The 27,737-nt window shown below is 38.3% G+C and overlaps 1 protein-coding gene across 1 annotated transcript; it reads left to right on the top strand.

Moving 5' to 3' along the window:
- On the top strand, positions 1–27,737 carry slc22a23 (solute carrier family 22 member 23). Its single transcript, XM_015371973.1, has 10 exons — positions 1–420; positions 2,004–2,107; positions 8,428–8,582; positions 19,398–19,584; positions 21,704–21,831; positions 22,227–22,329; positions 22,462–22,688; positions 23,752–23,784; positions 23,892–24,015; positions 26,658–27,737. The coding sequence occupies exons 1-10, from the start codon at positions 1–3 to the stop codon at positions 27,076–27,078; spliced, it is 1,902 nt and encodes a 633-aa protein (XP_015227459.1). The 3' UTR covers positions 27,079–27,737.

The following is a 27,737-nucleotide window of genomic DNA, read 5'->3' as shown; positions in this document are numbered from 1 at the left end:
ATGGCGCACAGCCGACCGGAGGCACACGAACACCCGCCCGAGAATGGCTTCACCCCGCTGGAGCGACCCGCGCTCCGAATGCTGCCGCACATCGACGGGTGCGTTCTGCCATCTCTGGGGGGGTTCGGGAGACACCAGAAGCAGCTGGTGGTCCTGACCTGGATACCTGCGCTGTTCATCGGCTTCAGCCAGTTCTCGGACCACTTTCTGCTGGCGCAGCCTAACGGCACGTGCGTGATGCCCGCGGGTAACTATAGTAACTGGACCGGGTCACCGCTGCTTGCCATTGGGGCGCCCGCACTGCAGCTCGGGACCAACGGCACCGCGGAGGGACCCGGGGACGGTACTGGACTGCTGTGCGCCTGTGAGGAGCAGAGGCTGGAGCTGCAGACGGGACTCCTTCAGAATGTGGTTACCAAGGTAACGCTCTGTTCCCCATCCTCATCCTCACCATCAGTGTGCTCCGATGCTGAGTGTAGAACAAACAGCTGACTGGCAGCTTACCCACTGACCTCAATATGACAAGCAGCAGCTGAAGGTTTGGAGTGTTGCTGAAAGCTTTTATAGAAAATCAACATCATTAATAATTAGGTAAATGCTGCAAATTAGGATGGCAGAATAAAAACTAAGAGGCATTACTCCAGGCGTCAAGGTTACAGTTCTGAAAATAAACAGCTTAATGCACCATCTTTTTGCAACCATTTTTATTTGGATTTTCTGTAATAAAATAACAATAAGATTATTTTAAAAATGTGTTGTTTTTTTAATAATTTATTGAAAAATCCTTAATTCTAATGGCTGTAAGGAAAATCTAGAACAACATATTGAAAATAAAGTCCAACTGTGTGCATTTAGATTCCAGCAAAGACTATTGTAACTCTGCAGGAACTGCATTGAACCACAGCCTATTAGAGAAGTTAGGTGAGAGAGGAAATCTGGACTTTATGGAATGATAATATAAAGAAAGACATAGTTGAATGAAAGCACTAAGAATCCCTATTTGCTATCGGCTTTAATTCAAGAAAGCATCAAACATGTTGGAGAAGGTGGACATATACTGTAAGACCAAACATGAAAGGAAGAAGTTTAGCTGGGAGCCATATGCAGTGCAGTGATGGTGAACAATATAAGTTGGTTGATTTTAGAGAAATGTTTTTATAAAATGCAAGGCTTAAAATGAATGCAACCAATTTCTGCTTTGCATGCATCAGCAACATAGATTTCCTCACTCAGCATAACAAAACAAATGTTGGAGGTGTATTCCATATCTGCACCAGAGGCTATTTTTATTTCTAAAATAATCATGCAAAGCAACTAAAGGAACCTTGGGTGGGAGTTTTCTAAATAATAATCAGTGTCTACACACCTAAAATGGACTGCAGGGTTACTGATTTAAGAGTTCTTTAGCAGATATAGAACAAGATGTACCTTCACATTTGATTCATTGTCTGCTGTCTGCCTTTCAGAGGAGGCGGGCCTCAGTGGTGTGTTCACTGACCCATGAGAGGAAAACGTAAATGATGTCAGAGTGGTCAAGCTCACACCTTTTCATTTTTCCCTTCATTTGCCCTTATTTTATTCCAACACATGCTAATGTTTTCTCTTGATATAATAGATTTCCATGTGAATGTTTCAGAATAATCCAAAGATCTAATGATAAATGTTTGTTTTCGGTTTTCACCTGAGGTGTCCTGCCAAAAGGCCTGTACTTTTCAAGTTAGTTATTGTTATAATAGGTATTTGCCTATTAATGCACTCTAGTCACACTGACAGAAATGAGGCTCCCTCTGCCCACCATTAATAGGCAATGCCAACTAAAATTTAAAGTGTCTTGGACACAGTGACTGAACAGAAAGTTGGGGTTTGGACCAGCAACCCTCAGGTTGGAAGATTAACGTTTTCATCCTATGCTGCTGTTGCCCCTTGTTGCATGTTCTGATGCTGAGTTACCTTTTCCTGGAGGATTTCCACTTTACTAAAGCTGCTTATTATCTGTGTTTTAGTGGCACCTGGTGTGTGACTCGGCCTGGAAGGTTCACATAGCCAAGTTCTCCTTGCTGGTGGGCTCAATCTTTGGCTACCTGGTGATGGGTGTCATGGCTGACTGGTAAGGTCCACTCTATTAAAGTGTCAAAAAGAATAAAGTCTGCTCTAAAATGTTTTCATGGAACCAGAATAATTTTCTTTTAACTCATTTAGTCGTATCTAGTCCCAAATAAGATTTACTTTTTTACAGCATTGATGCCTCCCCAGACATGGGCAATGTGGAGTCAACAAGTCATCTCCATGTCATGTATTTGTTCTACCCAGCCACTGAAGCAGGTGAGTCCAATCTTCAGCGTGAATTAACCTGTGCAGATTGGACTCACCTGGTTAATTGACTGGGTAGATTAAATACATGACATGGAGATGACTTGTTGACTCCACATTGCCCATGCCTGTGCCTCCCTGTTTAATTCAGTTATAAAAAATGGTTTGAATGCAAAATTTAAATACGGGGAATTGGCTTTTAAAACAAGCAGCTGCACCTGTTTTATGTATTTTGCTGCATCCTTCCATTGATTGATATTAACTACTTTATAATAAAAAAATATTCAGTTATGGTTAAATAAAATCCACTTAAAACATTTTAGATATTTAGCATCGATAAAAAAAATTTTAATTTTTTTTTCTGTCTTACCAGACACTTCCTAATTTTAGACCTACAGATTATTTCTGTTTCCCAAATGTCAGAATTATACAAGAAACTTTTAGCTGTTGTTGTTACTTTATTCAAATTCAGCCTGCTAGCACCACCCCCACTTGGATTCGTTTACAACAAGACATAAAAGAAAAGAAAAAATCAGCTTTTGTTCTGAAACCAATAATATGTGAAACCACAGAACTCAGGTTCAGGAAGCTGTCCCTCTGTAAATCAGAGGGTCAACTTTGGGACAGCATCTGCATGCATTCACAGCTGTTTGGTTCTGTAATGTTACACAAAAAAGAGCTGGTTTTCTTTGTTAACAAGTTTACTTCTTGTTTTAAATATTTAAATTATCTTAAACACCAGTAAAGGCCAAACCTGCACTGATACAAATGGATTAATAATCACATTCATCAGTTGCGAAAGGATGAAGCCTGTTAAAATACCACTCTTTACCATTTCTTACTGCTTTTTAAACTTCTTTTAACACATTTTTGTCAATTAAAAGCAATGGAAAAAAGTAATAGAATTACCATTACTTCTACTTTACTTCCAATATACTACATCAAATGCTGCTGAGATGGATTTGAAGAGTACATGGCTTTGTTTCAAGCTCTCAAAGGTTGATTTTAGTTTTGTGTGAATACACAGTATGACTGTAGATGTAGCTGGTCTTTCTAAATTTAAACATACATCCCTAGGCGTTTTCTCAGTTGGATTTTTGGCAAAAATAAAAATCAAGGAGACAAAGACCAGGTGCATCCTGTATCTCAGGGTGCTGCCTTCCTTTGCTCCCTCTGATTTATTAGAGCTAAGGCAACCATATTATCTGCTCTGAACCAGCATATTTTTATGTAACTTGTCTTCATGACTTCATGTTTGCAGACTCACAGGAATTTAATATTAAAAATTCTTACACAGCTAATGGGTAGTTCAATAGTTTTTGCCTTTTAACTGCAAAAACGGAGCTCTATAACATTGACTTTACGACTCATTTTTACCAGTTTAAAGACTTGACATAAACAAATACAAAGGGATAGCCTCATCGGTACAAGCAGAAACAGCCTTATAATCATCAGCTCATCACATAAAAAGTGACTTTTTTTTGTCCAAACAGGATTTGGATTATTTAAGGGCTGAAACATAGAACAGTATGAATGTTTTTTTATGCAGGAATTGGATTATAAGGTGAAAGTTTAAAGGAATAGTACACCCAAAACATGATTAGCCTTCATTTTCTACTCATCCCCATGCTGAACAACACTCTGGAGTACTTTTTTGATATCTCAAATGCATCTGGAGATCTGGGAGGCTTCTTGCTGTCTGCTGACATTCAAATAATGGAGGTCCATAGCGCCCGAGACAGAAAGGTCCATAAAAGTCCACAAAAAACGTGTCAATATTCCTCCATACTGCTCGTCCAATGTATTCCAAGTGTCCTGAGTGGGTAGCATCCAGAATTTACTCGAAACGAAGTCATTTAGAATGTTTTTAGTGCATAAACAGTAGTGTATAGGATTTCCTGAAAGCGCGCACCTGCGCGATCACGACGCTACGGAAGCCGGCAGACCAAACCAGATGAAAGTGCGCATTCAGCGTCTGCTCTGCCAATAATGCAAGCGTAGAAGAAGAAATGTGCTGTTTACCTGTGCAAAGAAAGAAACAACGAAAGAAAAATGTCTGAGGACTTCAGTGTTGAGGAAGAGCATGAGTTCTTTGCCGAGCTGAATGCGCTGGTTTGGTCTGCCGGCTTCTGTAGCGTCGTGAACGCGTATGTGCGCGCTTTCAGGAAATCCTATACACTACTGTTTATGCTCTAAAAACATTCTAAATGACTTCGTTTCGAGTAAATTCTGGATGCTACCCACTCAGGACACTTGGAATACATTGGACGAGCAGTATGGAGGAATATTGACACATTTTTTGTGGACTTTTATGGACCTTTCTGCCTCGGGCGCCATAGACCTCCATTATTTGAATGTCAGCAGACAGCAAGAAGCCTTCCAGATCTCCAGATGCATTTGAGATATCAAAAAAGTACTCCAGAGTGTTGTTCACCATGGGGGTGAGTAGAAAATGAAGGCTAATCATGTTTTGGGTGTACTATTCCTTTAATTCTTTATTAGATAGTTTGCTGAAAGTTAACTGTTTTGGTCATATTTTCTTCAGTAAACATTTATTCTAAAGTTGTGTTCTAACCAGCTGTTCCTAGATCCGCTTCCAGAAGCTTTACATAATCCTCAAATTCCCACGGGAAGAGTTTTAAATTAATAAAAAATAAATAAATCAGTTTTTTTCTCTTAGATACCAATAAAAATAAGAGTCTGTTGTTGTTCTCTGAGGTTTCTGTCTGGTCTTTCGATGTTGGTTCAATGTGGTCACGTCTTCAGGCTTGGGGACCACCTGAGCTGGACCGTGGGAGGAAATGGATAAGTAACAATGGAAACAATGCAGCAGCTCTGACCTGACCTGCTAACCTAATGACCCCTTTCTCCTTTTGAACAAGTACACAGAGTGATCTTTCATCTAACCTCTCTGCAGTTTTGCTCTTTTTTTAAGAGGTACAATGAAAAAGCAAGTACCCAAGAGGTATAGCCAGGTGCCCATAACTGAAGCACTGGAAAGAGCCAAACAAAGGCTCCAAGCCTTGGCCAGCCGCCTAAGACTTAGACTTAGACAGATTTATTTTGTCATTTTGTTTACACCCGTCTAAACAAAAAAATGTTTTAGACTCCGCCCACAAAAAGAATGTGGGCGGAGTCCACAAAAATGTGGGCGGAGTCAAAGGGTGTGGAATTCACTGATGATGTCATGATTTCCTTTGATCATTTCTATGTTCCTTGAGGGTGGTGGTAGCATTCTAGCTGAGGCTCCCAGCGGTAAGCTGACTATTATTGTTCCTCTAAGCTATTTTGGATTTAAACTGCAAGAAATCACAAAATGCCTTCCCGGGAAAAGTATATTGAACTAAAAGAGTTGCGTGAGTTGAATAGGAGAAACGTCCAACACCTCTGTGGACTTAACGAGCAACTTGAAAGGGATTTACCTGAAATAGACTTTACATGTGATGCTAACAGCTGGATTAAAGCTGAGATAAAGTTTAGCAAACAGTTGGAAAAAAGGGCCCATGAGCTTCAACAGGAACTCAAAGCCCAGGAGGCTTTCCGGATGAAACAACATCAGGAAGATGAAAAAGTAGAAGCTTTACGTCAGAGAAATGCTGAACTTAAGCAGCAGGCAAAAACAGCAGAAGAACAGTTAGTCGATACAACTGTAATGAAGCTTCAGTTCAAAATTGCAAAAGCGCAGGAGGAAAAGTTAAAGAAAAACAACAAGATATTGATGGAAAAGGTTGAGAGCTTGACAAAAGAACTGTCATTTCAAACTAAACTGGATAAGAGTTACAGAGAGACTCAAGAATTGCTTGGTGAGTTGGAGAAAACTGAAGAAAGTTTTTTGCAAAAGATTCAGGAAAAAAAACAAAACTTGGAACCTGGGATGTCTACATGGTTCGCCTATTTGGGAAAAACGAAGCAACACAAGATTGAAAAGCAAATAACTTCCATCATGAAGAAAATGAAGGATATGAAAAAATATCTTGATCATATTGAGCCCTATTTTAGAAAAGACCCGACGCTCATGAACAACTTTCTGTCTATGGCAAGTGAGACATCTGAGGAAACCGACTCACAAGACTCACAAGACAGTGAGTCAGAAATAGAAGAGGTTTCAGAGCTGTCCAAACTTCAATGTGAATCCTCCACTGACCCAGAGTTGAGGACGTCCAAACCTGAATGTGAATCCTCCACTGACCCAGAGTTGAGGACGTCCAAATCTGAATGTCAAACCTTTTCTGACCCAGAATTGAGGACGATCTCTGAAGCAGATTCAGAGGAACAATCTGTGGAGACGGTGGCAGGAATGCTCAGTTTCAGTGAAGTGTTAAGATATTGCAGCATAATATTTAAAAACACATGATTGGGGGATGGGGAATTTTGTACGTATAAGCCCACTTTGTTGGGATGTGTGTGAGTAAATCACACTAGTTTATTCTTTAAAAAAGCTTGTGCATAGTTATTAACACTGCTGCATCACTGCACTGCAGGGTTCAAAGCTCACCTGCTGTGTTTCTCTGTGATGTTGGTGTGCTGTGACTGTGCATCTGTGGGTTCTCTCCAGGGGCTCTGGCTCGCCCACAGGGTTTTAAAACCTCCTCGATTGGTTTACTAGTTTGTAGAAATGTAATATCACTAGTCTTTTCTTCTGGTACCTTGCTGCCTGCTTATGCAGCTTAAAATATCTCGGTCTGTTAAGTTGGATGAACAGTAGTGTGTCAAACATCCTTTCACAGGGGTTTAGGGTTTTCCAGCAGGAAAGATATGATTGGTCTGGCTTGGGAGAACGGTTAAACATGGGCATCATGTTACTGCTCCACATGAAGTGGACCAACTTTAGTGATCTGCCATTCTGGGATTTTTGGTTATGTCACTAGAGGGTCCCACACTGCGGTATTGAGTTCACTTGCTGTTTTGACTGCTGAGCTGTTGTTCAGGCTTCTCTGTCTTTTTCTTTCTGTGATATCTCCTTATCTAAGTAACTCTAACTGTCCAGAAGCACTTTAAAGCCTAGCTTGAACATCCAGGTGTTAACATAGGCCCACCTTTAAGCCACGAAGACACCCCACGTGGTTGTCCTCTAACATTGCCTGAGCAGCTATGCGATTGGGTAACCGTACGCAGAAAACGTAGTCGTAGATATCTGCCCACTGGTCACCACTAACCCATCCGTATTTCTATCCGATTTTTTCCCGCTCAATGACGTACCCACTGGGTATTCATGCGGTAATGACACCCGGTTACGCCGATCGGAGGTCACTAAAATTAGTGTTGCTTCAGTGTGTAAGTTTGCCAAAACAATGTTGGGCTCGGTAATTTTCTCTGGTCCCCTCCCTGATCTGACCAGTGATGACATGTTTAGCCGCATGTCGTCATTCATCCGCTGGTTGTCTAGGTGGTGTCCGGAAAACAATGTGGGCTACATTAGTCTTGGTGGTCTGGTCCAAACTGTAGGAAAACTGTAAATCCCACACCAATGAGAGTTCCATTTCCTGAATCCTGACAAAATTTAACTACGTTTTGATGTATAATTCGAATGGGTAGTTTAAACATTCAGCGAGTTAGCAAAAGTTGTTTGCCAAAAGCAAAATGTTCGAAAGCTCTACTTGGCTCACTCTAGGAGCGCAAAGATTCCGTCATTTAACTTCCATTATGAAACCGAAAATATTTAAAAAATAGTAAAACGTTTGAAACTTCACTGAAGCAAAACTGTAAAAGTGCAAAATTCTGCATTAAACCGCTTGATTCTAACCAATTCCACTGTTGCTGGGTTAAGTGTGAAGATGTTTCGACTAATTACATATGAAAAAGGTACTAGTTTTAATATTTTCGTGAATCCTCCACTGACCCAGAGTTGAGGACGTCCAAACTTCAATGTGAAACCTTTTCTGACCCAGAGTTGAGGACGATCTCTGAAGCAGAATCAGAGGAACAATCTGTGGAGATGTTGAAAGGAAAGCTCAGTTCCAGTGAAGTGTTAAGATATTACAGCATAATATTTAATGACAGATGATTTGGGGATGGGGAATTTTGTACGTATAAGCCCGATATGTTGGGATGTGTGTGAGTAAATCACACTAGTTCATTCTTTAAGTTCTTTGCTGCTTCTCTGTCTCTGTCTCCAAGGTTTGGCCGACACCCCGTGCTGATTCTCTCGGCCCTTTTCATGCTGGTGTTTGGCCTTTCTGTCGCCTTCTCTATAAATGTCACCATGTTCAGCACCTTACGTTTCTTTGAGGGTTTCTGCTTGGCGGGCCTCGCTCTCTCCCTCTACGTGCTCAGTAAGTACAAGCTTTCTCTTCCTGCTAGTTGTCTTCTTGCTCTCCTGCTGCAGTTTATCTTCCTCTATTTTTTCTTCAGCTATGAAACACTGAAGGGAACAAAGGACAAAAGGAGAAAAAAACTACAAAAAAACCCCATCAAAAATGCCCCTTTGTTAATTTAACACAGAAACTTAATTGATTAATTAATCCCAAAGTAGACAAAACAAACCTAGAGTTTTAAAACATTTAACTGCTTAAGAAAGACATTTTAATTCCTTGAAGCTTTAGTTTAGTTTTCTTTTTTTTTTTTTTTTTGCTGCATTCAAATATTTCAGAATATCAAAGATATTCATTGTACAAGGATACCTTAGATAAATACACAAAACAGTTAAGTAATGGTTTTGTTTATTATATGTGAAACAAGCTATCTAGACCAGCCTGCTCCCATGAAATTAATTAACTAAATCAATAGTTTTCCCCCTCTTGGCAGAAAAAAAACTGCATTGCCTTTGGTAAATATTAACACCACTGCACTTTTTTCCACATTCTGTTATGTTTCAGCCTTATACTCAACGGTATTATTCTATTTCCTCAAAATCCTATACAATATATCCCATTGTGATAACTTAAAAAAATGTTGGGGGGATTGATTACAATATATTGTTATTATTTTTGAATGGTTTAATTGATTTTTCTCTGGACTCTGGCTTGGCCTTAATTTAAGTCTTTTAAACATATTTTAGGAAATTCATGGGGTTTCTAATATATTAGAGAAAATGAAGAGAAAATTAAATTGCAAAGATTGTAAAAGAATTATTTTTTTCTTTCATTTCTTAACTAAAGTCTCTCAATTTTATGTTAAATGCTTTATCAAATAGGTTCTTCGGGGCGTCAGGCTGACAGAAAACTGGCAGATGATGTCCCGTCCCCCCCGTCACCCTCTGCGGGCCTTTTCAGGCCACTGTGAGATTAGTCAGACATGATGTGGGAAGCTCAGACTCTCTCAGGTGGCAGGGTGTTGTTTTGTCCTCCCTCTGCAGGGGTCCCTGATACATTTTCAATGGCTCCCTTCTACCTAACAAACAGACAAAGCAAAGTCAGTGGAGCCGTCTGTGGAGACACCTCTGAGGACTAGGATTTATCAGTGATGTAAACACCAGGATGTGAAGTCAGTGAGATAAATGGGATGAAATATAACAAAAACATTTCTGTGTTGATTTAACTCAAAAAGCATAAATCAGAAACTGCATTTCCTTTTTTCTGAATATGCATCTATGTCTTTGGTTGGATAAGAGGGGACCTGATTATGTGCAGGGATGCAGTTTGAAGTGAAGCGAAATGTGTTTGGGTTAGGAGTTTGTTGGCTGGGGGAGGTGTGTTGTATATGTTTACAGTAAAAACAAAATAGGTTTAAACATGATTCATTAAATGACATTTCTCCAGCACCTCATTCCAACAAAACACGTTTTTTTTTTTTCAAATTAAAACAAGACTAGCAGTAAAGATGTAGATGGACTCTTAGAAAATGTACTTGCTTAAGCATCTTATGGTAAAGGCATAGCTGGTCAAAGAAAGCTGGATAAAACATCCTCAAACCAAGTTTTTAAGTAAGTCTGTGATGATTGTTCTGCAGGGCAACCCACTTTTCTCCACAATCTGGCTGATTCAGTTGTTAGGTGCTCTAAAATGGATGGTGTTCTCTATATATGGGTGCCAGTCTGCCTTAGCGCATAGTTGCGCATTTACAGTACCACAGGTGCCCAAATGTATTTTTAGCCTTTGACTCACTGTCAGGTGATGCTGCTGCAGGTAAACAAAGCACTTCATTATGTCACACTACACTTTCACTAGTTAATTTCTTCAGCAGCCTGAAGCAAAGCTGATCTGACCAATCAAATTGCACATAAAGGACCGGCAGTTTCATGGATATGCATTTTTCCACAAAATATGTCCAGGTCCAGGGTCAGTTAGATTGGCATGAGATCACACAAAGACAGGAGTGCCATGAGTTGATCTGACTTTGAATCAGAAAAACAACGAACCACAAAATATGATTCAACAATTCAGCGCTAGTTGAGTGGAGACGGATTTGGCAAAGCCCTTTTCGAGGGTTTCAGACCCCCAAGGCATCCCCCCTTTAGCTGCAGTCAGGTTTATGTAGATATCTTTGCCTATAGACATATTTGTAAACCCTTTGTAGTTTGAAGGTAATCCACACTAAATTATAACCTGGTTATGCAACTATTGCTTTAAAATGAATAGTTTTCCTTGCATGTATGTATGACATGTATGTTATGCTTCCTTCTCATTCAAACAGTCTGTACTCATTGGACCCCACTAGTCTAGAAACATTTTGTTTGTCATTATATACATGAGATAAAAAGGCAAGAACCAAAACTTAAAAAGCTGCTTTAACTTGATTCTTTAGCCCATATTAGTCTCTTTTGGATATTATTCTCAGCAAATGCGTTCTTATTAAAAAGCCATCCACTCATTAATTTTCCACCCCGCTTTATCCCTGCTGGGGTCGTGAAGGGTGCTGGTGCCTATCTCCAGCTGTCTACGGGCGACAGGCGGGGTACACCCTGGACAGGTCGCCAGTCCTTCGCAGGGAGACACACAAGGAGAAGTTAGAGAAGGCAAGTAACCTAACAGTCATGTTTTTGGACTGTGTGAGGAAGCCAGAGTAACCAGAGAGAACCCACGCATGCTCAGGGAGAACATGCAAACTCCATGGAGTAAGACCCCAGGCTAGGAATCAAACCCAGGACCTTCGTTCTGCCCCACTGAGCAGCCTTTAATCATCACCATCCACTACATGCCACTTAAATAAAGTTAGTAAAAAACATAATGATTAATGAAAGAATATGGGTAAATAGAAAAAAGGTTGTCAGTTCTTTCTTATTTTTGTTTTTTGTTTTAGCTTTAGCCTCTAAATAATAATAGTAAATAATCCTTATTTACTGTCCTGATTAAACAAACAAGCCATTTTCAAGAAAACATATATTAAAAAAAAGATATGTGAAGCCTCTTAGGATGAAAAAGTTAAAACTTTTGAATTAATCCATAAAATAGTCTTTAAATGTAATATCATCGAGCTAAGTACAAACTGTCCCGTGGTTGTAAAGCTGTACGCTCAAACAGGGGCACAGAAAGGTAGAAATAAACATGTAGGATTAACTTACTGTATTATAGATGAAGGAGGAGTATTCCAGAAATATCTCTGCATGCCTCCTGTGCTCTTTTCACCCACTGCTGTTGTAAATTAAGTCCTAAACTTCTGCTTCTAAATCTTCCCTGCTCCCCATTAACCCCCCTCCTCTACCTCATCCCCTCCCGATTTATTACACCCACACCACCTCTCGCTCATATTAAATCTCTGTGTTTGCTTATCTCTCTGCAGCACGCACTGCATAATGAACTCTACTGGAGCAGTCTGACGGATGCTTAGTTTTCTCTCATAAATAAAATGTGTTTGTGGTATATTTATCTGCTTATTGGCAACCTTTGCTCTGACCTAATATTTGCAATGTTGAACCATACTTATTTAAAATACATAAAAATCGGGTTTATATATTGAGTATTAATAAAGCATACTTAAAATCAATAATAATGAGTGTTTGTTTAAATTAAATAAAGTTTCCTTTTTGAATTACATAAAGGAATCTGATTATTATGTAGTTCCAACTAATAAAATGTACCCGGTATGTGTTTGAAATAAATACAGTAATTAGTATTTTTGTTTAAGTATACTTTATTAATTCTAAATTCATAAACCTGACATTTAAGTATTTTGAATAAAAAAAAAAAACCTTTATTAAACTAATGAAAATGCATCATGTAAGGTTTATTTAATAGGTTTGTCTTACTTAAACACATTATCATAAACAACAAAATGGGATTTTCTAATGTAATCAAATTACATAAATTTTAAAGTTTGGTTGAAATACTTTAGTGAATGTAGAGTCCTAACATTTAAATCTGACTTTACCAGTTTTATCTTCAGCTTAGCAGCTTTTTTACTCCTTTAGTTGAATTCTTTGCATATTTTTTTAAAATTCGCAGACGGTAATAAACAAGTTCTAAAATGTAAGGCATGTAAAAATGTCTTCAAATGTTACATATTAAAAAATGAAATGTTTTCCAGCTTCTTATTAGAATCAGGAAAAGGCATAATTTTCAGGTATCTTATGGATGATGGAAAATATTGGTTTACAACAGTGAATCCATTAATTTCTTACCTGAACAGACAGAAAGGTTTAGAGGTGTGGCTGTCTAGATGGAAATCTGAAAAGCATCTTCTGGATGAGTAAATATGCAGCTGCTAGGTAACAGAATTGCTCCGTCACTTGAGAGAATAAACTCTTCAATCAGAGTAAGAACCAAATGGAAAGCTATAGTTACTTCTGCATTTATTGGAAAAGTACATACAAGTAAATATGTGTCAATAATTAAAGGAGTTCAGATGCTCTGTGAGATTAGAAGCAAAAACTAAAATTAACTAAACTCATTCTCATTTGTAACCCGGGATGGAAGTAATTTTCCCATAAGTGAGATCAGTCCTGTCCTCCAACAATCGCTGATTTTGAATAGTGCAAATAGGTTAGGTCACTTAAGCCAAAGAGGAAGTGCATCAGAGCTATCTGAATATTGCTGACAGTAAGGAATTGGGTAGAAGAGGAAGAGGGATGCTTCCTACCGATGGTTAATTTAGCATAGAGACCTCCTGACATTCCTATCCGTCCCATAGCAGCTATGTGGTCACCTTTACTCCTTTGCATGAAAGGACATTTAGCCACAGTCCATCTCACAGATACTGGAAAATATATATATTATTGTTTAACATGTACACACCTTCATATGCTTTAGGTTTTATAGTGGAGAGCTGTATGGCTTCTTCAGTAACTTTTGTCTTCATTGTTCTTTTTTGGAAGGCTGTAGTCCCAATTTTTACTTGCTTTGTCCAGGTGTGTTTCTGTTGCGTAGTAACATCCACCGGCTGAATGCCTTCTGGATTCAAAAAGGGGGATATCTGTTGTGTGTGTTGCTCTTGTTTGAAACATGATTTACCAGTACCTGGTCTGACAACCAGGGGATCATTGTATATGAACGGTCAGCAAACGACCTAAACCCCAGCTAATGCAGGGAGAAAGATGCAGGATACCAGACCCAACAATGCAGATAAGCTAAAGGCCACTATCAAAGCAGCATGAGCTTCTTGAAATACTCACCAGAGCCACTGGCTAATTGCCCCGTACCACGCCTCACTGATCCAGTAAGTCATGCAAAAAGAGGCCAAAACTGACTAAAACTGTTTTCGGAAAAAAAACCTAAGTAAAGAGGGCCAACAGAGTGAGCGAAGGACATGACCTTACCCCTTACAAATGAAAGTCCAGATAAAAGTCAGTGGGAAAGCCATAATTTCATCAAAAAGGACCAGAATGTACACAAAGCATGGCAGATTTGACACAAAATATAAATATCAAAATTTAAAAAAAAATGAACAAAGCAAGAATAATGTAGCTGAAGAAAAATATGACTATCAGGTCGAATAACCCCAAAGATTTTGTCATTTTGAAGTCATGAAAATATAGATATGACTTAGACCTTCTTCTTAAAAATTGTTAATAAAGCATCTAAATAAAACTCTTATTGTAGATTTTTAGAAGAGGATTCAGTTTGGGTACGACAGAAGAATTACTGTCTCCAGAGACACATAAAAGTAAAACAGGTCAACATATATAATCAATAGTAGACTCCGATTTAAATATAGTATATTTTATTGCCACACTGGCATAATGTTCAGTGAGTCAACCATAGTAAAGGTTGTAACAGAGAGTTATGGCTGCAAACTGAGCTTCACATTCTTCCTCTGTCCTCTCTGTCCTCCCCTCTCTGAGACCTTCAGGTTATGACAAAGACAAGGAAAGTAGAGCATGTACTAAGGCTGTGTTTTATTGAATTGAGGGGTGACTTTGCTGACTCAGCTGGTTTAAATGCTGCTGTCATGCTGTGCCCTTGCTGAGGTATTTCTTATCTTTTCTAAGGTCAAGCTACTGAAGAGGGTTTCTCCTTACATTGATATAACATTGTCAGTATTAAACTTTACTTGGCTTTGTCATTGTGTAGTCTTCTTATTCTAATAATCAATAAATAAATGAATAGTAAAGGCTTAAAATTACACCAGAAAAAAAACAAAAAACACCAGAATCATCAAAGAACATTCTTCAAGGTACTGTTCTATTTTTTTAAATTCTAAACATAAAGATGACTGTTTTAATAAGTTATTAAACAGTCGTTGTTGTTAGTTTTGGTCAGCTTTCGCACTAATGCTAACTTAGCTGAGAATTTTTCTCAATCGGCTAATATTTGTGATATTTTTCCTCGTAGGAACATTGCAATATGTCAGCACTTGACCAGATTCATTAAGATTTCACACTTTTATCCTTTTTAAACTTATTTATAAGTTGCCTTTTTATGTCATTACTGGATGAATGTGTCATTCTACAACTCCACTTTTTTTTTTTTTTTAAGATTTTAAAGCACTCCACAGCCCTGCAGTTCAGAAGTTTAGTCTAAGCTTTTACTGATTCATGAAATTTGAGCCTCTTGATGGATTTAGTTCCTACATGTGATACAGTAAATCGTAGTACTGTTCATAGACTTCTCATATTAAATATATTAAATCAAATATTTCAGGGAAATGACTCATGTAGTTGCGCATGTTTTTTCATGAACATACAAAAAAAAAAAAGAATAATTACACAAAGGAAAAAAAAAAAGCAATGGTAATAGCACATAATTTAACTAAGCAGAGGTTATGGAGGAAAACTGTGATCCTATTTCGGTACAACTGAAGTTTAAAGCTAAATGCAATTTCAAAATAATTGTTTAAGTAAATTGTAAAGGTGAAATATTAAAATTGGTCCAAGGGACAAATCAGTTATGGTCTCTTCTTTTACCACATATCATATAACATAACATAACATATGTGGTATTACACTTCAAAAACTGATCCAAAAAAACTGTGTTTGCCTTTAATTTGACCTGGTAATTATGCTGATCTCTATTTTTGCTCTTAGAAAATAAGATAAATAGTCTGCATTTGAAATAGGTTATTTTTTTCCTCTCTTAAACAGAATCATTTTATTTCACCTTGTCAAGGTTACCCACTTAATTCAAGGGAAAATACAATTATTTCAAGAATAGAGCTTTACTGATCTCACAATGGAGAAATTAACTTGTGGCATTGGCTCTTATAAACAACAGAAGGTGCACAAATAAGGAAAAGGTGCATGAAGTACATACAGTGAACCCAGATATATACAGTGGATTGTAAAAAATAAAGAAGCAGCGATTTAAGGTGACTTATTTATACATTATGTTATTTACAATAGAGTGGTGACAGGTAAAGTGTGGTTTCTGGTTTGTTAAATGGATAAATAGTATAGATTATTGCAGTGTTATTATAGTGTTGTTGTGGCATTGTAGAGTCTGGTTGCAGCAGAGATGAATGACCTACGGTAGCGCTCCTTTTTATAAACAGGGTGTAAAAGTCTCACTAAAGGAGCTGCAGGAGGTGGAGGCGGCTCTGACCCTTCTTATACAGGGCATCGGTGTTAGTCCAGTTTATTATTGACATGAACACCCAGGTATTTGAAACTCTCCACAGTTTCTATGTCCCACCCCTGGATGTTCACAGGAGAGTGAGGTTAGGGTCTTCTCCTGAAGTCGATCACCCTCTCCTAACACCTAACTGGTGTTTAAACACCAGTAACACCAGTTCAAAAAGTTAATTATGACGGATCATAAGGGGTTGTGTGTCCCCTCAGACACACAGCCCAAAATGACAGGGTAAAGAAAAACATATTTAAATATATTAACATTTTTGCAGTGTATGTTTTCAGTAAAGGGGCCAGCAGCACTTGGTCCCTGGTTCTAATCTCCACTTCCGTTTGGGTGAATTTTATGAATTGGAATTAATGCTGCAATTCTGCTTTTTTTTCTCTACCCTATTAATCTTTTGAAAGTGTTTAACAGAAGACTAAACGTTTCTACTCTGGAAAGATGAGGTCCATCAACAAACTGAACCTTTTTCTTCTTTTCTTTTAGCAATATACTCTGGCATTCCCTGTCCATAGCTATATGTGTTACATAAAGGCTAAGGCAGTTTATTTTACTGAGGAACTAGTATTGCTGCAGAATAAAGGGCGAAATAAATAAGGCCAAATTGTTTTATTTCCAAAGATTTGGCCTACTGCCCAAGTAAACTAAATCTTCCAGTAGGAAATCTAGATATCTGCTTGTTCTGCATCAGAGAAACTAAACCAGACTGTAGTTTTCATTCTGAACTCATGCTGACAGAGAATCAATAGCCTTTACTTTGTTATGCCTCAGGCAAGGTTAGCGAGGCAGCAGCAGAACGTGGCATGTCTAGCAAGGCTCTCAGTATTTTCTCTTTAAAGACTAGTTTGATCACTCTATCTTCCATTATGTTCTCTTTCTTCTCTTTGTCTATTTTTTTTCTAAGCTGTTTTTTGTACGGTGAAGCCTCTGCAAGTTTTAGATGTGAAGTCAGAGGAGAATCTGCTTGGTGAAAGGAGGAGGATGAAAGTGGGGGATGGTAGCTTTTTAAAGCGAGTCAGAGCCACTTCAGAGCAACAGAGAGGGGGAGGAAGGAGGGGAGTTAGGGAGGATCGGCTCACGGGGGAGAGAACAGTTCTCACAGTCAGCTGGAACAAAAAGAAAAAACCCTGACCTTTGTGTGTTTGTGTATTGATATGCCTGTGCAATCAGTGGGATCAGGCGCCTCCTCAGAGGGTCTTTTGTCTCACTGCCTTTCCTACAATCAGAAGTGATAGAGCCCTTTTTGAAAGTATGTCCCTGTTTACACGAGTCCTTGCAGATTTGAATACAAATGGTCAGTGGTAAGGCTATCCTCATCTGCCATTAAAATTCTATTCTCTTCTATTATCTGATTTCAGCTACCTGGTTAACACTAAAAGAGCAACGAGCCCTACAGCACAGTGGGTTGTCAGCAATATTACAAACACTTTAAATCAATAGAAGTTTGTATTTACATAATAAGATAATTTATGTGGATTGCATAGTTGTGGAGTGATTTTATACTTTAATTAGTGCTTTGAATAGTTTATTCAATCAGCAAATTGTTTGTTTTTAGATTCTGTATATTCCAATTAATGATTTTTTGATTACTAAATTAGAGGATGATTATTTTATCGACTGATTAATCACAGTTAATCCAACAAGGGCAGTGGTGGTCTAGTGGTGAGGGCATAGAGCTTGGAATCCTGAGGTTGTGAGTTTGAAACCCATTCCCACATACTGCCACTCTGGCTCTCTGAGCAACACCCTAAACCCCTGATTGTTCCCCGGGCGCCCCACAGTGGCAGCCCACCGTTCCATTAGGGGATGGGTTAAATGAAGAGGTAAATTTCTCCAATGTGAGATCACTAAAGTTCAATTGTTATTATTCTAATTGTTTCAGCCGTCATTAAAGGCATCATGGTAAAAAATGTTTGGGTATCAAGATGTTCTTTTATTCACTCTCTTCTGCTTCTTAAGTTTAGTGACACTCAGAAAAACAGTCTTAGACATGTGCAAAACCATTACCTCTAAGTGACGCTGTAGGTGAGAGCAAAGAATCGCGATGATATTGTCGCCACATGTCAAAGTGTCCCTTTGCAAGATATTGAACCAGCTGGGAAAAAGAAATCAGTCAGTGAGAGCCTTATCAAAGCACCTTTAGAAAAAACTGAACATCAGTGGTTTCAAATAAGATTTTAGCAAACTATTATCTATGGTGGGAGAAAGGATCGGCATTGTAGCTTTTTCTTTTAATTGACTTCGACTCTTTAGGGACAAGTTTTTTCTTTTAATAGATTTAATTTCAATGAAATGTTAGAAAAATCTAATTACATATCAGGTTTTTTGCCTGTATGTATTGAAACTCTTGGTTTGTTTGTTTTAATTCAGCCACCTTTTATTATTATTCACTAAAACAAGGGGAACAATAATTTGCAAGGTAAATTAGATAAAATAAATTACAAGATCCAAGTTTAACATTTGTTCATTTAATTGTGATAAGGGTTACTTTGACCAGAGGGAATATTCAAATGCTTCTATCTCCTTGACTTCAGGCAGAAGATTTAATGTTTGTTGTATCTGAGGGGAAGTTTGTTGTAAAATAGAAGAATAAAGGATTTCTTGTAAACCTTTTACTGCAACATCTACACACATTTCTCTCTCTTAACCATTTCCTGTTATGCTTCCATATTTTTTCCAGTTCTCTGTTGCTACAGCTTTTGTAATTTCTAACGACAAAACTTATTAGCATTCTGCTTCTTTACACGTAACTTTTATTATTATTTCTAATTTTTTATTTTGTTATTATTCCATTTTATTATTATTTATATTAGTCAACAATTGTCACAAACAGCACAAGTTTCTGCATCTTTCCTTCCTCTCTCCTGTCATACGTGCAATGCTCACCTTCAGAAAGGACGTCACCATATGGACCAGGCCATCTGGACTGGAAGGCGTTGCAGGCATTAAGACGGGGCACTTCAGCTCTTTAGGCAGAAATGGGATTTTTGAAGGGGTGATTTATTTCAAACCTTTGAGTCAGGCATACATTCACTGAAGTGATGTTAAACCTTTTTAGACATGGTGTGAAAACAGTATATCCTTCAGCTAAATAAACATCTATCTTCCTCTTTTAAACCATGGAAGCTGATTTGCTCCATTCTCTGACTGAAACAGCATAAAGAGTCTAAATCTTCCTCTTTCTTTTTGCTCCGCCTCTTCATCTAGGAATTGAGCTGTGCTTGCCGGGCTGGCGCTTCTCCATGACCATGGTGGCCAGTTTTCTGAAGGTGGGCGGGCAGCTACTGATGCCAGGGGTGGCCTCTCTGTGCCGCCATTGGCCAAATGGGGATGATTGGCAGGTGCTGCAGATCGTCATCATCAGCCCTTTTGTTCTGATGCTGCCATATGTCTGGTGAGTCCCACCCTCTCAACACATCAATCCAGGGTTTCTCACACTGAGCCAGGCAACGGCTTGTACAGTACACACACACCCACATGCACACACACACACACACATCACACACACACACACACAGTATGAAGCAGTCAACGCAGAAACAAAGCTCCCTTTCTCCTGCTGTTTTCTTCTTCATTCATTTCTGTCTTGCTCTTACATCACAGTCTGTTTTCTTCTTCTGTCTAAATATAAGACATCAGAAGTGCTCTGGAACATTGGTAACTCACTGGAATATATAATAACCACTTTTGTGCACTTCTTTTTACACTAGCTATGTTTTTTGTGATAAAGCAGTTGACTTTGTTTGCTAAATTTACTCCGATCCTCAAAAAAATTCTGCATATTTTCTTTTTAATTATTTATGCTAAACGGGATAAAAACATCACTCTTTGGAGCTGCATTCATCAACTTCACGTTTAAGTAAAAGCAAAACTTTTAAAGTTCAGGGAAAGTTGAACAATATGCATTTTTTTGTTACTACCAAGTCAGATATTCTCAGCTATGAAGTCAAAACAAACAACACAGAGTTTGCCGCTTTTTCTTTTACCGTAAATGTTTTTTTACATGACAAAAGGTTTTTGCAAAGATGCTATTATTTCTATGCTGCCAGTTGTTCTTTTTCTCTATTTGATGAACAGTGGTGCTAATGGTCCGCTCACCTTCTCCACATAATACTTAGAAAGGATGATATTCAACATAGTAAATCTCGTTACAACCCATAATATAACCCACTCAGTGGGTTTTATTTTATTGTATTATCATAAAATCCACAGTTTCTCACATTTTAAAGACAAAAAAAGGTTGACTTGTCTTTTATTTTCAGCCAGTAGCTGCATCAGATTTTCTTGCCTTCTAGTCACTCATGTCTTACTATTTTCAGTAAACAATTCCTTGACATTTTTGACTGGATCAGAAATAATTGAAAGGTTATTTCAACACATTTTACAAACGTTAAAATACAGAGAGATTGTTTCTCTATGTACTGAAATAATAATTTAGTGAGAAAGTTATAGAATGCAGCTCTGTTGGAATATAAGCAGTTATAGGGAATCAACAACTCAGACTTTAAAACATATCTATGGAAGTTAAGCCTTACCTAAATGACCTGTTATATTAACAACTTTTAGTAACAACTAATCTTAGTGTCAGGGAATCTCTAGGTTTCAACACCATATGTATGGTTAACTCCAGTGTCCTGGGGTCCCAGATAAAGCAGAAGATGTTAAACATGAGTATGAATTTTAACTAGGGATGGATAATTAATTGCATTTGCAATTAGAGGTCCATGGGAGAGTAGCTTGAACTTTAACTCATTCCAAGCGCAATGCCTTTACCACTAGGCCGCCACTTCCCAAAGCAGGTATTAGCAAGTAGGGTCTTGCATAAGGACCCACACTGGAAGCTCATTCCCCCCAGCTTGGATAAGAACACAGGCTTCCTTTTTCCTTTTTGCAGGACGGGTGACTTACCACTTGAACTAGCCAGCTGCTAGAATGCAGATCCATGCATGATAATAGAAGTTAGAGCTTTTTTTTTTCATGCAAAGTACTGCAAAAATGGACGCTGGACTGGCAAACTTTCAAGACCATGAAACATCTACATGCTTGTGTTTATTTCAATGGGAAATTACAATTAAATCACCACATCTGTTGAAAATAACTGCAGTTTGGATTTTTGACAAAATAGTTCAACCCTTGTTGAAACAGGGTCCATTGAACCTGTAATTTTCCTTGCATAAAACACAACATTCACACAGGGTAACTTCCCACTGTTACTTTCTACCACTCCCTGTTCAGACATCTGTTTCAATACAGGTCGAGTTTTAAAAAGCATGTTTAGTTGGTGCTTTCTTGTCTTTTCCCTTTGCTGTCTGATTAGAGAAGTGGTGCTATGGACTCCCCCGGCCCCCGCAAGGAACACTGGAATAATCACTCAGCCTCTTTAACAGCTTATTCTACTTTCTGTCATTTTTTTCTCTATTTCTAGAATTCAGTACATATTTGATGCCCAAGCAGTAGCTTCATCAACACCTTTCAGAGTTTCCAAGTTTTTTGCTCATCCTCTCATTCTGCAGGATTTTCCCTGAATCGCTTCGCTGGTTGCTGGCAACCCAACACTACAGGCGCTCCAAAGCCATGATGCTGCGCATCGCCAGGAAGAACAAGGTTGACATGACAACAGAGCCCAGTGGAGTTCTTGCAGGTGAAGAGGAGTTTAGCAGATGAATGTTACCAAATTTACCTTCTGCTGCCTCACACTAATCCTTATGCAAGTTATTTCACACCATGTGATAAGTCTAAATTTAAATCTAGACTAAATCTTAGTGCATCTGCCAATAACAATTGTTCACAATTTATATCAGTCTCTATTCGTTTAATCCATATCATAAAAACATCCTTATCTCTGGAGCAGATAGTTAATTCTCTCATGTTTTAATGGCTTATATCATTTGTTTTCTCAGTCCTAAAGAACAAAGATGGCTAGTGTTTCCAGGCGCAGTGCCACTTTAGCTTCTCTGTGCTAATTCGTCCCAGAGCGTCCATCTCATTAGTTACTTAAAATAGCACTTAAGGTGTGTGTTTCATGTTTCCCTCCAGAGCTGGAGCAGGAGTTACACAAGAAACCTCAGAGGAGCTGCATTGTCAAGATGATGAGCACCAGGAACCTGTGGAAAAACATTGTGGTGTTATGCGTGAACTCGTAAGTGTGTTCTTTTGCTAATCCGAGCCAACTTCGGTGTTGACAGCTTAAATTAATTCATCTGTAGACAGACTACATCCTCTGCAGACTTCTTACTCGTTTCACAGCTCTTCTCACTGTGCATTTATCCAGTCTGACAGGTTATGGGATCCACCACTGCTTTGCCCGCAGTATGATGGACCCGGAGGCCCAGCCCACAGCTTTGTGCCACACCGACTACTACACCATGGCTGGCATTGCTGTGGCCACATGCTTGGCTCTTTGCCCTGCAGTGGGGCTGATGGGTCGGCGTGGAGGACTGCTCACCTTCATGATTATAACAGCTCTGGCATCGCTGCTGCAGCTGGGTCTGCTCAACTGTGAGTAAACACTTATCCCCAGGCATGGACTTTGAAGTTGCTATGGAAACTAGGAAAGTGGGCTTTGATTGATTGACAGAGCAATACTGATGTGAGATAACCGAATCTAATCAACCAAGAAGCTTTTAGTGGATGTTTACGCTCCAGCATATAAGAGCATTCCACCAGCTTTCTAAAGTACTGTTGATATTTTTACAAATAATATTTTGAGGGATTGCTTAAAAGTCAGCACCACTGTGCAAGCAGATGTCTCCTGTCACTAAATGCTCCCTCGGGAGGAAGGAATTCTGCAAAGTCAATGCAATCAGCTAAGTTTCATTAGATAGAAACCTTCTAACATTCTGCCTGTATGATTTGATCGGATCGACTGTAAATTTCATTAAGATGACATGTGCTGTATGGGCTATATGAATAACTGAACTGAAATAAATTTAAAAAGATCCTTGATGACCAGTGGAAAAAGTCTTGGGGAGGATTCTTATCAAGAGCAGCACCAAATTATTAGCAGAGATATTTGAAAGTTTTTACTGTGTAATAAACCTTTTTTCATAACATTTTTAGTTACCGTGTTTCATTGTTTTGCTTTGAAAGCAAAAATAAAATGCAAAGTAATGCATAAAGACTGACACTTCATGAGTTCATTCTTCTCTGATCTTAAAGGGAAATGCCTTTTTTTTCTTTTTTTTTTTTACATTGGCCCCTTGATTTTACGTTATTACATCATGTTCTACTCCCCCATATGAGACACATAGCTTGTGTCCCTTGATCACTTAAACACACTTTCTGATTTAGAAATGTTAAATTTAATTTAAATATCGAATCTTATATTAAACAGAAACTGGATGATGAAACGCACTTTAAATGTGGTGAAACATTAAAACAACACAGATTGCACTTCAAATATGTGCAGAACATAGACATTATTTAATGTCCTGCACAGGATTCCCTGAATGGCTTTTTTTATTTATCTTGTTCTGAGTCAGCACTGTTCTGCCCCGTTCTGCAGACTAATGAACTGCTCTCCTTTCTTTTCCTTTCTTCACTGCTCACTAATGGAATCCAGTGATTGGAAAGTACAGCCTTCGCCATGACACAGGTACTGCTGCTGTTACTGTAATCTGCACCCTAAAACTTTTTTTCCTCATTAGATCTCTTGCTTTGCTGACAGCGCCTTGTTTGTTTCTTTGATTTCTTTTTGGACAGTCCTTCGAGACACTTTGAACAGAAAATTCTCAGTTGCCTTCTCCATCATCGGCATGTTCTCCTCTCATGCCGTCAGCACACTCAGCATTTTCTTTTGTGCTGAAATCACTCCAACTGTCATCAGGTGAGTCCTCACACAGCTGTTGGTTCAAAGCAAACCTTGATGTATTTTAATCAACAGCTCAGTATAGTATTGTTCTAATGGTAACATTTTAATGAAGGGTAACAGCTCCCTCTTGTGGTCAAGTTTCCCACTGGGAAGCAGTTAATCTTTGGTAACTTCAAAAGGTTTTATTCAGGAAACATAATCATCTTAAAAAAAAACAATGAGCTTTGCATTCTGTTTTATTGTATAGATAAAATCAGACAAAATATGACTTCAAATAAATGGGAGTTGTTTTTTTCATATTCATCAAAACATTTGCTACTGAAGCAAAAATAGATATCACTGATAATTTCCCGCTTTTCACATCAGTCGGTTTTACATCTAAACCCTAAAACATTTTCTATGATTTCAAACTAACGCTTTTATTTTAATTAAAATTAAAGAAAAATGTAGCTAAATAAAATGCTAAAAACAGTGATGGGTTTTTCAATTTAATCGTCCACACCATGACTGTCCTTTGGAGAAACATTTTTGCCAAATTTTTCTTTGTTTTAAACAAGGAAATGATATACAAACCTTTTTATCTTCTTTCACCACCTTATTTCTAATTAAACTAGTTTCTAACTCTCTGTCATGAGTTAAAAAATAATTAGCGTCAAACATTGTTACTTTATTCTCTCATGAAAGGCAAACTTTTTATTAGATATTTTATCTGTGTGAAACCCTATTTTGAATACTTGGGTGATCTTGAAATGCACTTCATTTATTGTAACATAAGTAAAAACATGGACTGGCGACCTGTCCAGGGTGTACCCCGCCTCTCACCCATTAATTGCTGGAGATAGGCACCAGCACCCCACGCGACCCCACTTGGGACAAGCGTGTAAGAAAATGGATGGATGGATGAAGTAAAAACATCCTTTAACGCAAAAACAATAACGTTTTTTAAATGAAATAATCATTTAATTTTGTAGGACTTAATTTAACAAACATATATTCTGCAGTTTCAAAGGCTTGAAAGGTTCTTAATTGATAACAATTACATGGGAGCAGGTGGAAGAATAGAGTGACACGTTTACATGGAATACGTAGCTTTTATTTGCAGATTATAAAGGAGTTATTATTAGAATTAGCTAAGTAAAATAAAAATCAATGTTAATTATAGTCTGTTTCCAGAAATACATACTAGTTTTTTAAAGTCATGTCATTAATTTGGAAGATTGCATTAGATTTAAACTTTAAAATACATTTATTTGCATGTGAGTTGTGCTACACAATTTTTATATACAGGAAAATATGAAAACTAGAAGAGCGGACTGATCTGTTCCACCCATCTTGTTAGGATATGGCATGATGCAATCATTCCCTCTGGAATGGAAGGAACGTTTTACCTCGCAATGCTTTAGAGTGGCTTTCATGAGCTAAAACGTAGAAATAATCCTGTTGACGGTTAAACTAATTGTTAAACAATGCATTTTATGAGAGAGGTCCTAATACAACCTTTTAATTTCTGATAGAATTCTGATATTGCAGCAGCGAATATTGACCAGTACAGATATTGACCCCATATGATACCAGCATACGTACTTTTATTAATTGTTTCGCAGTGTGGGATGTTAGAAAAGGCTTAATCAAGTGATGTTACCTAAACAGGGAATTATGAGAACAACTGAACCCTTTGGTAATTAACAAATCAGCCGCACAAACTTTTAGCTTGAACAGAAGAGAATTCTAGTGGAAGGAAAACAAAAAAATGAAAAGATGAAGATAATAATGAAGTTTTATATTCAGCTGCTGTTACGTTCGCTCTATTTGCAGGATACAAGCATTACAGCCTGTTTTTTTTTAAACTTGCTTTTATTCTGCTTTTTTCAGGTATAATTGTTTTATTTGTTTTACAAATGTTTTTGCTTTTATTCTGCTTTTATTTTTCTATTTTATCATCAAATTCATGTAAAGCACGTTGAATTGTCCACGTACTGAATTGTGATATACAGATAATATTGCTTTGCCTTTCCTTACTGGATAAGCCTTGTTAGTAAACAGACCGATTTCAAATATCTGATAAATTAAAATTTATTGGGTTTAGGTTGTTTGAATATTTTAAATAACACTTTATACACCTTTATTGTCATTTTGTTTCAGAGAAAATGTAATATAAATATATTTTTACAGATCACACAGAAAATGTCTCTTCAATTTCAGAACAGCCAAAAAAAATAAAGAAAAAAAGCAGCATTCTTTCAGACTTGTGGCCTGTAGTGTGTAGCAACAGGTAGGGGAGGGGCAGCACTGCTCCAAGAGGTTTACTTTAAATGTAAAAATCTGTACAATAGCAAATGTGAACAGCTCCAGAACTTTTTCAGTTCTTTGGTCTGTTCTGATACCAGTAACCATCTGAGGCCTAAACCTTCTTTTAACAGCAAACTTGTTAGCCTAATTGATTTTTTTTTTGAAGGTATAACTGTCAGAAATTTCAAATTAAACTAATCCCATATCCTTCTACCTGAGGTGGTAAAAGAAATCCTGTCTAAAAATGTATGAATGAATCTATTATGATGCAATAAAGATAAAGTGGTCCTCTATTTTATTTTAACTCCTGGGTAAGTGTCCCAAAACTTTTTGTTTCAGTTAACTGGATTTCTTTTTGCTTTGTGCAGGGGTGGAGGTCTGGGCCTCGTCCTGGCTAGTGCCGGCTTTGGGATGCTCACTGCCCCCATCATGGAGCTACACAACCAAAAGGGCTACTTCCTGCATCATGTGATCTTTGCCTGCTGCACCCTGCTCTGCATCATCTGCCTGCTGCTGCTGCCGGAACCGCGTGGCCAGCCGCTGCCAGAGAGCCTGGCAGACGGTGAGACCTTCACCCGTCAGACGCTGCTCCATCCTGGGGAGCAGCATCTCCTCCTCGTCAAATATGAGAGGGACTACTCCCGTGTCCACGACACGCCATTACATCTCACAGCCACCGGGGGCACCACGGCGGCAGTCGCCACCGCTCTGGCAGCGGTGCCTGCCTCCTACTCTCTGGCAACAGGTGGTGAGGTGATAGGTAATTGTGCCATTGCCAATGGGGTATGAGCATCACAGCAATAGTCTTCTACTGTGCAAAAAAAAAAAAAAACTGATGCAGCGGTAACCAGATGTAAAATGTGATTAAAGTGTTCGGACAAACCAGATGAACTGCTGTTATACTGTAGTGAGGTTTGAGATGATGACATTATTTGCAAGTTAGGCTACTTTTTAGTGACAATGACTCATTCAGGAGTTGCCAAAAATATTGTAAGGGCCAAGTTTGTCTGGAGCCCAGAGTGTGAGGAGGGTTTGTTTTTTTATAGGCATGTAGACCAGCAGCTGATGAGTTTTGACTTGTTGAAACGTTATAATTCTGGATCCATTAGAGCGGGCCTAAATAGTTCTTAGGTGTGAAGAACTATTTCTGCTCCCTTCTTTTTGTTGGTCATGGATAACCTTAGTAAATACAAACAGCCTTTTTCAATAATGATTTCATTTATTAACTAAAATAAGATCTTATCTAACCAGCAGGGGTTTGTGTAAAAAAGCATTTGCCCCTTAAATGCCATAGTAGTTCATAATTGCATAAGAGTGACTTATAGAGATGAGGAGGAATTTTGGCCCATTTTTCTCTGCAGATTATTGTAAATTTAGCCAAGCATCAAATACATATTTAGAGCTGTACCACAGTAACTAAGTCAAACTGTAAGGGTTTCAATAGGCCA

Source organism: Cyprinodon variegatus, unplaced genomic scaffold (assembly GCF_000732505.1).
Source record: "Cyprinodon variegatus isolate N-32 unplaced genomic scaffold, C_variegatus-1.0 Scaffold67, whole genome shotgun sequence".
Lineage (NCBI taxonomy): Eukaryota > Metazoa > Chordata > Actinopteri > Cyprinodontiformes > Cyprinodontidae > Cyprinodon > Cyprinodon variegatus.
The sequence above is the reverse complement of the archived record's forward strand: the minus strand, read 5'-3'. Positions and strand labels throughout refer to the sequence as shown.

Bases quoted from the DNA above. Each gene is read 5' to 3' on its own strand.
- slc22a23 (XM_015371973.1), top strand. From the start codon at position 1: ATGGCGCACAGCCGACCGGAGGCACACGAACACCCGCCCGAGAATGGC. The intron at 19,585-21,703 runs GTGAGTCCCACC...CTCATTCTGCAG, and splicing joins CTGATGCTGCCATATGTCTG to GATTTTCCCTGAATCGCTTC. The intron at 23,785-23,891 runs GTACTGCTGCTG...CTTTTTGGACAG, and splicing joins CAGCCTTCGCCATGACACAG to TCCTTCGAGACACTTTGAAC.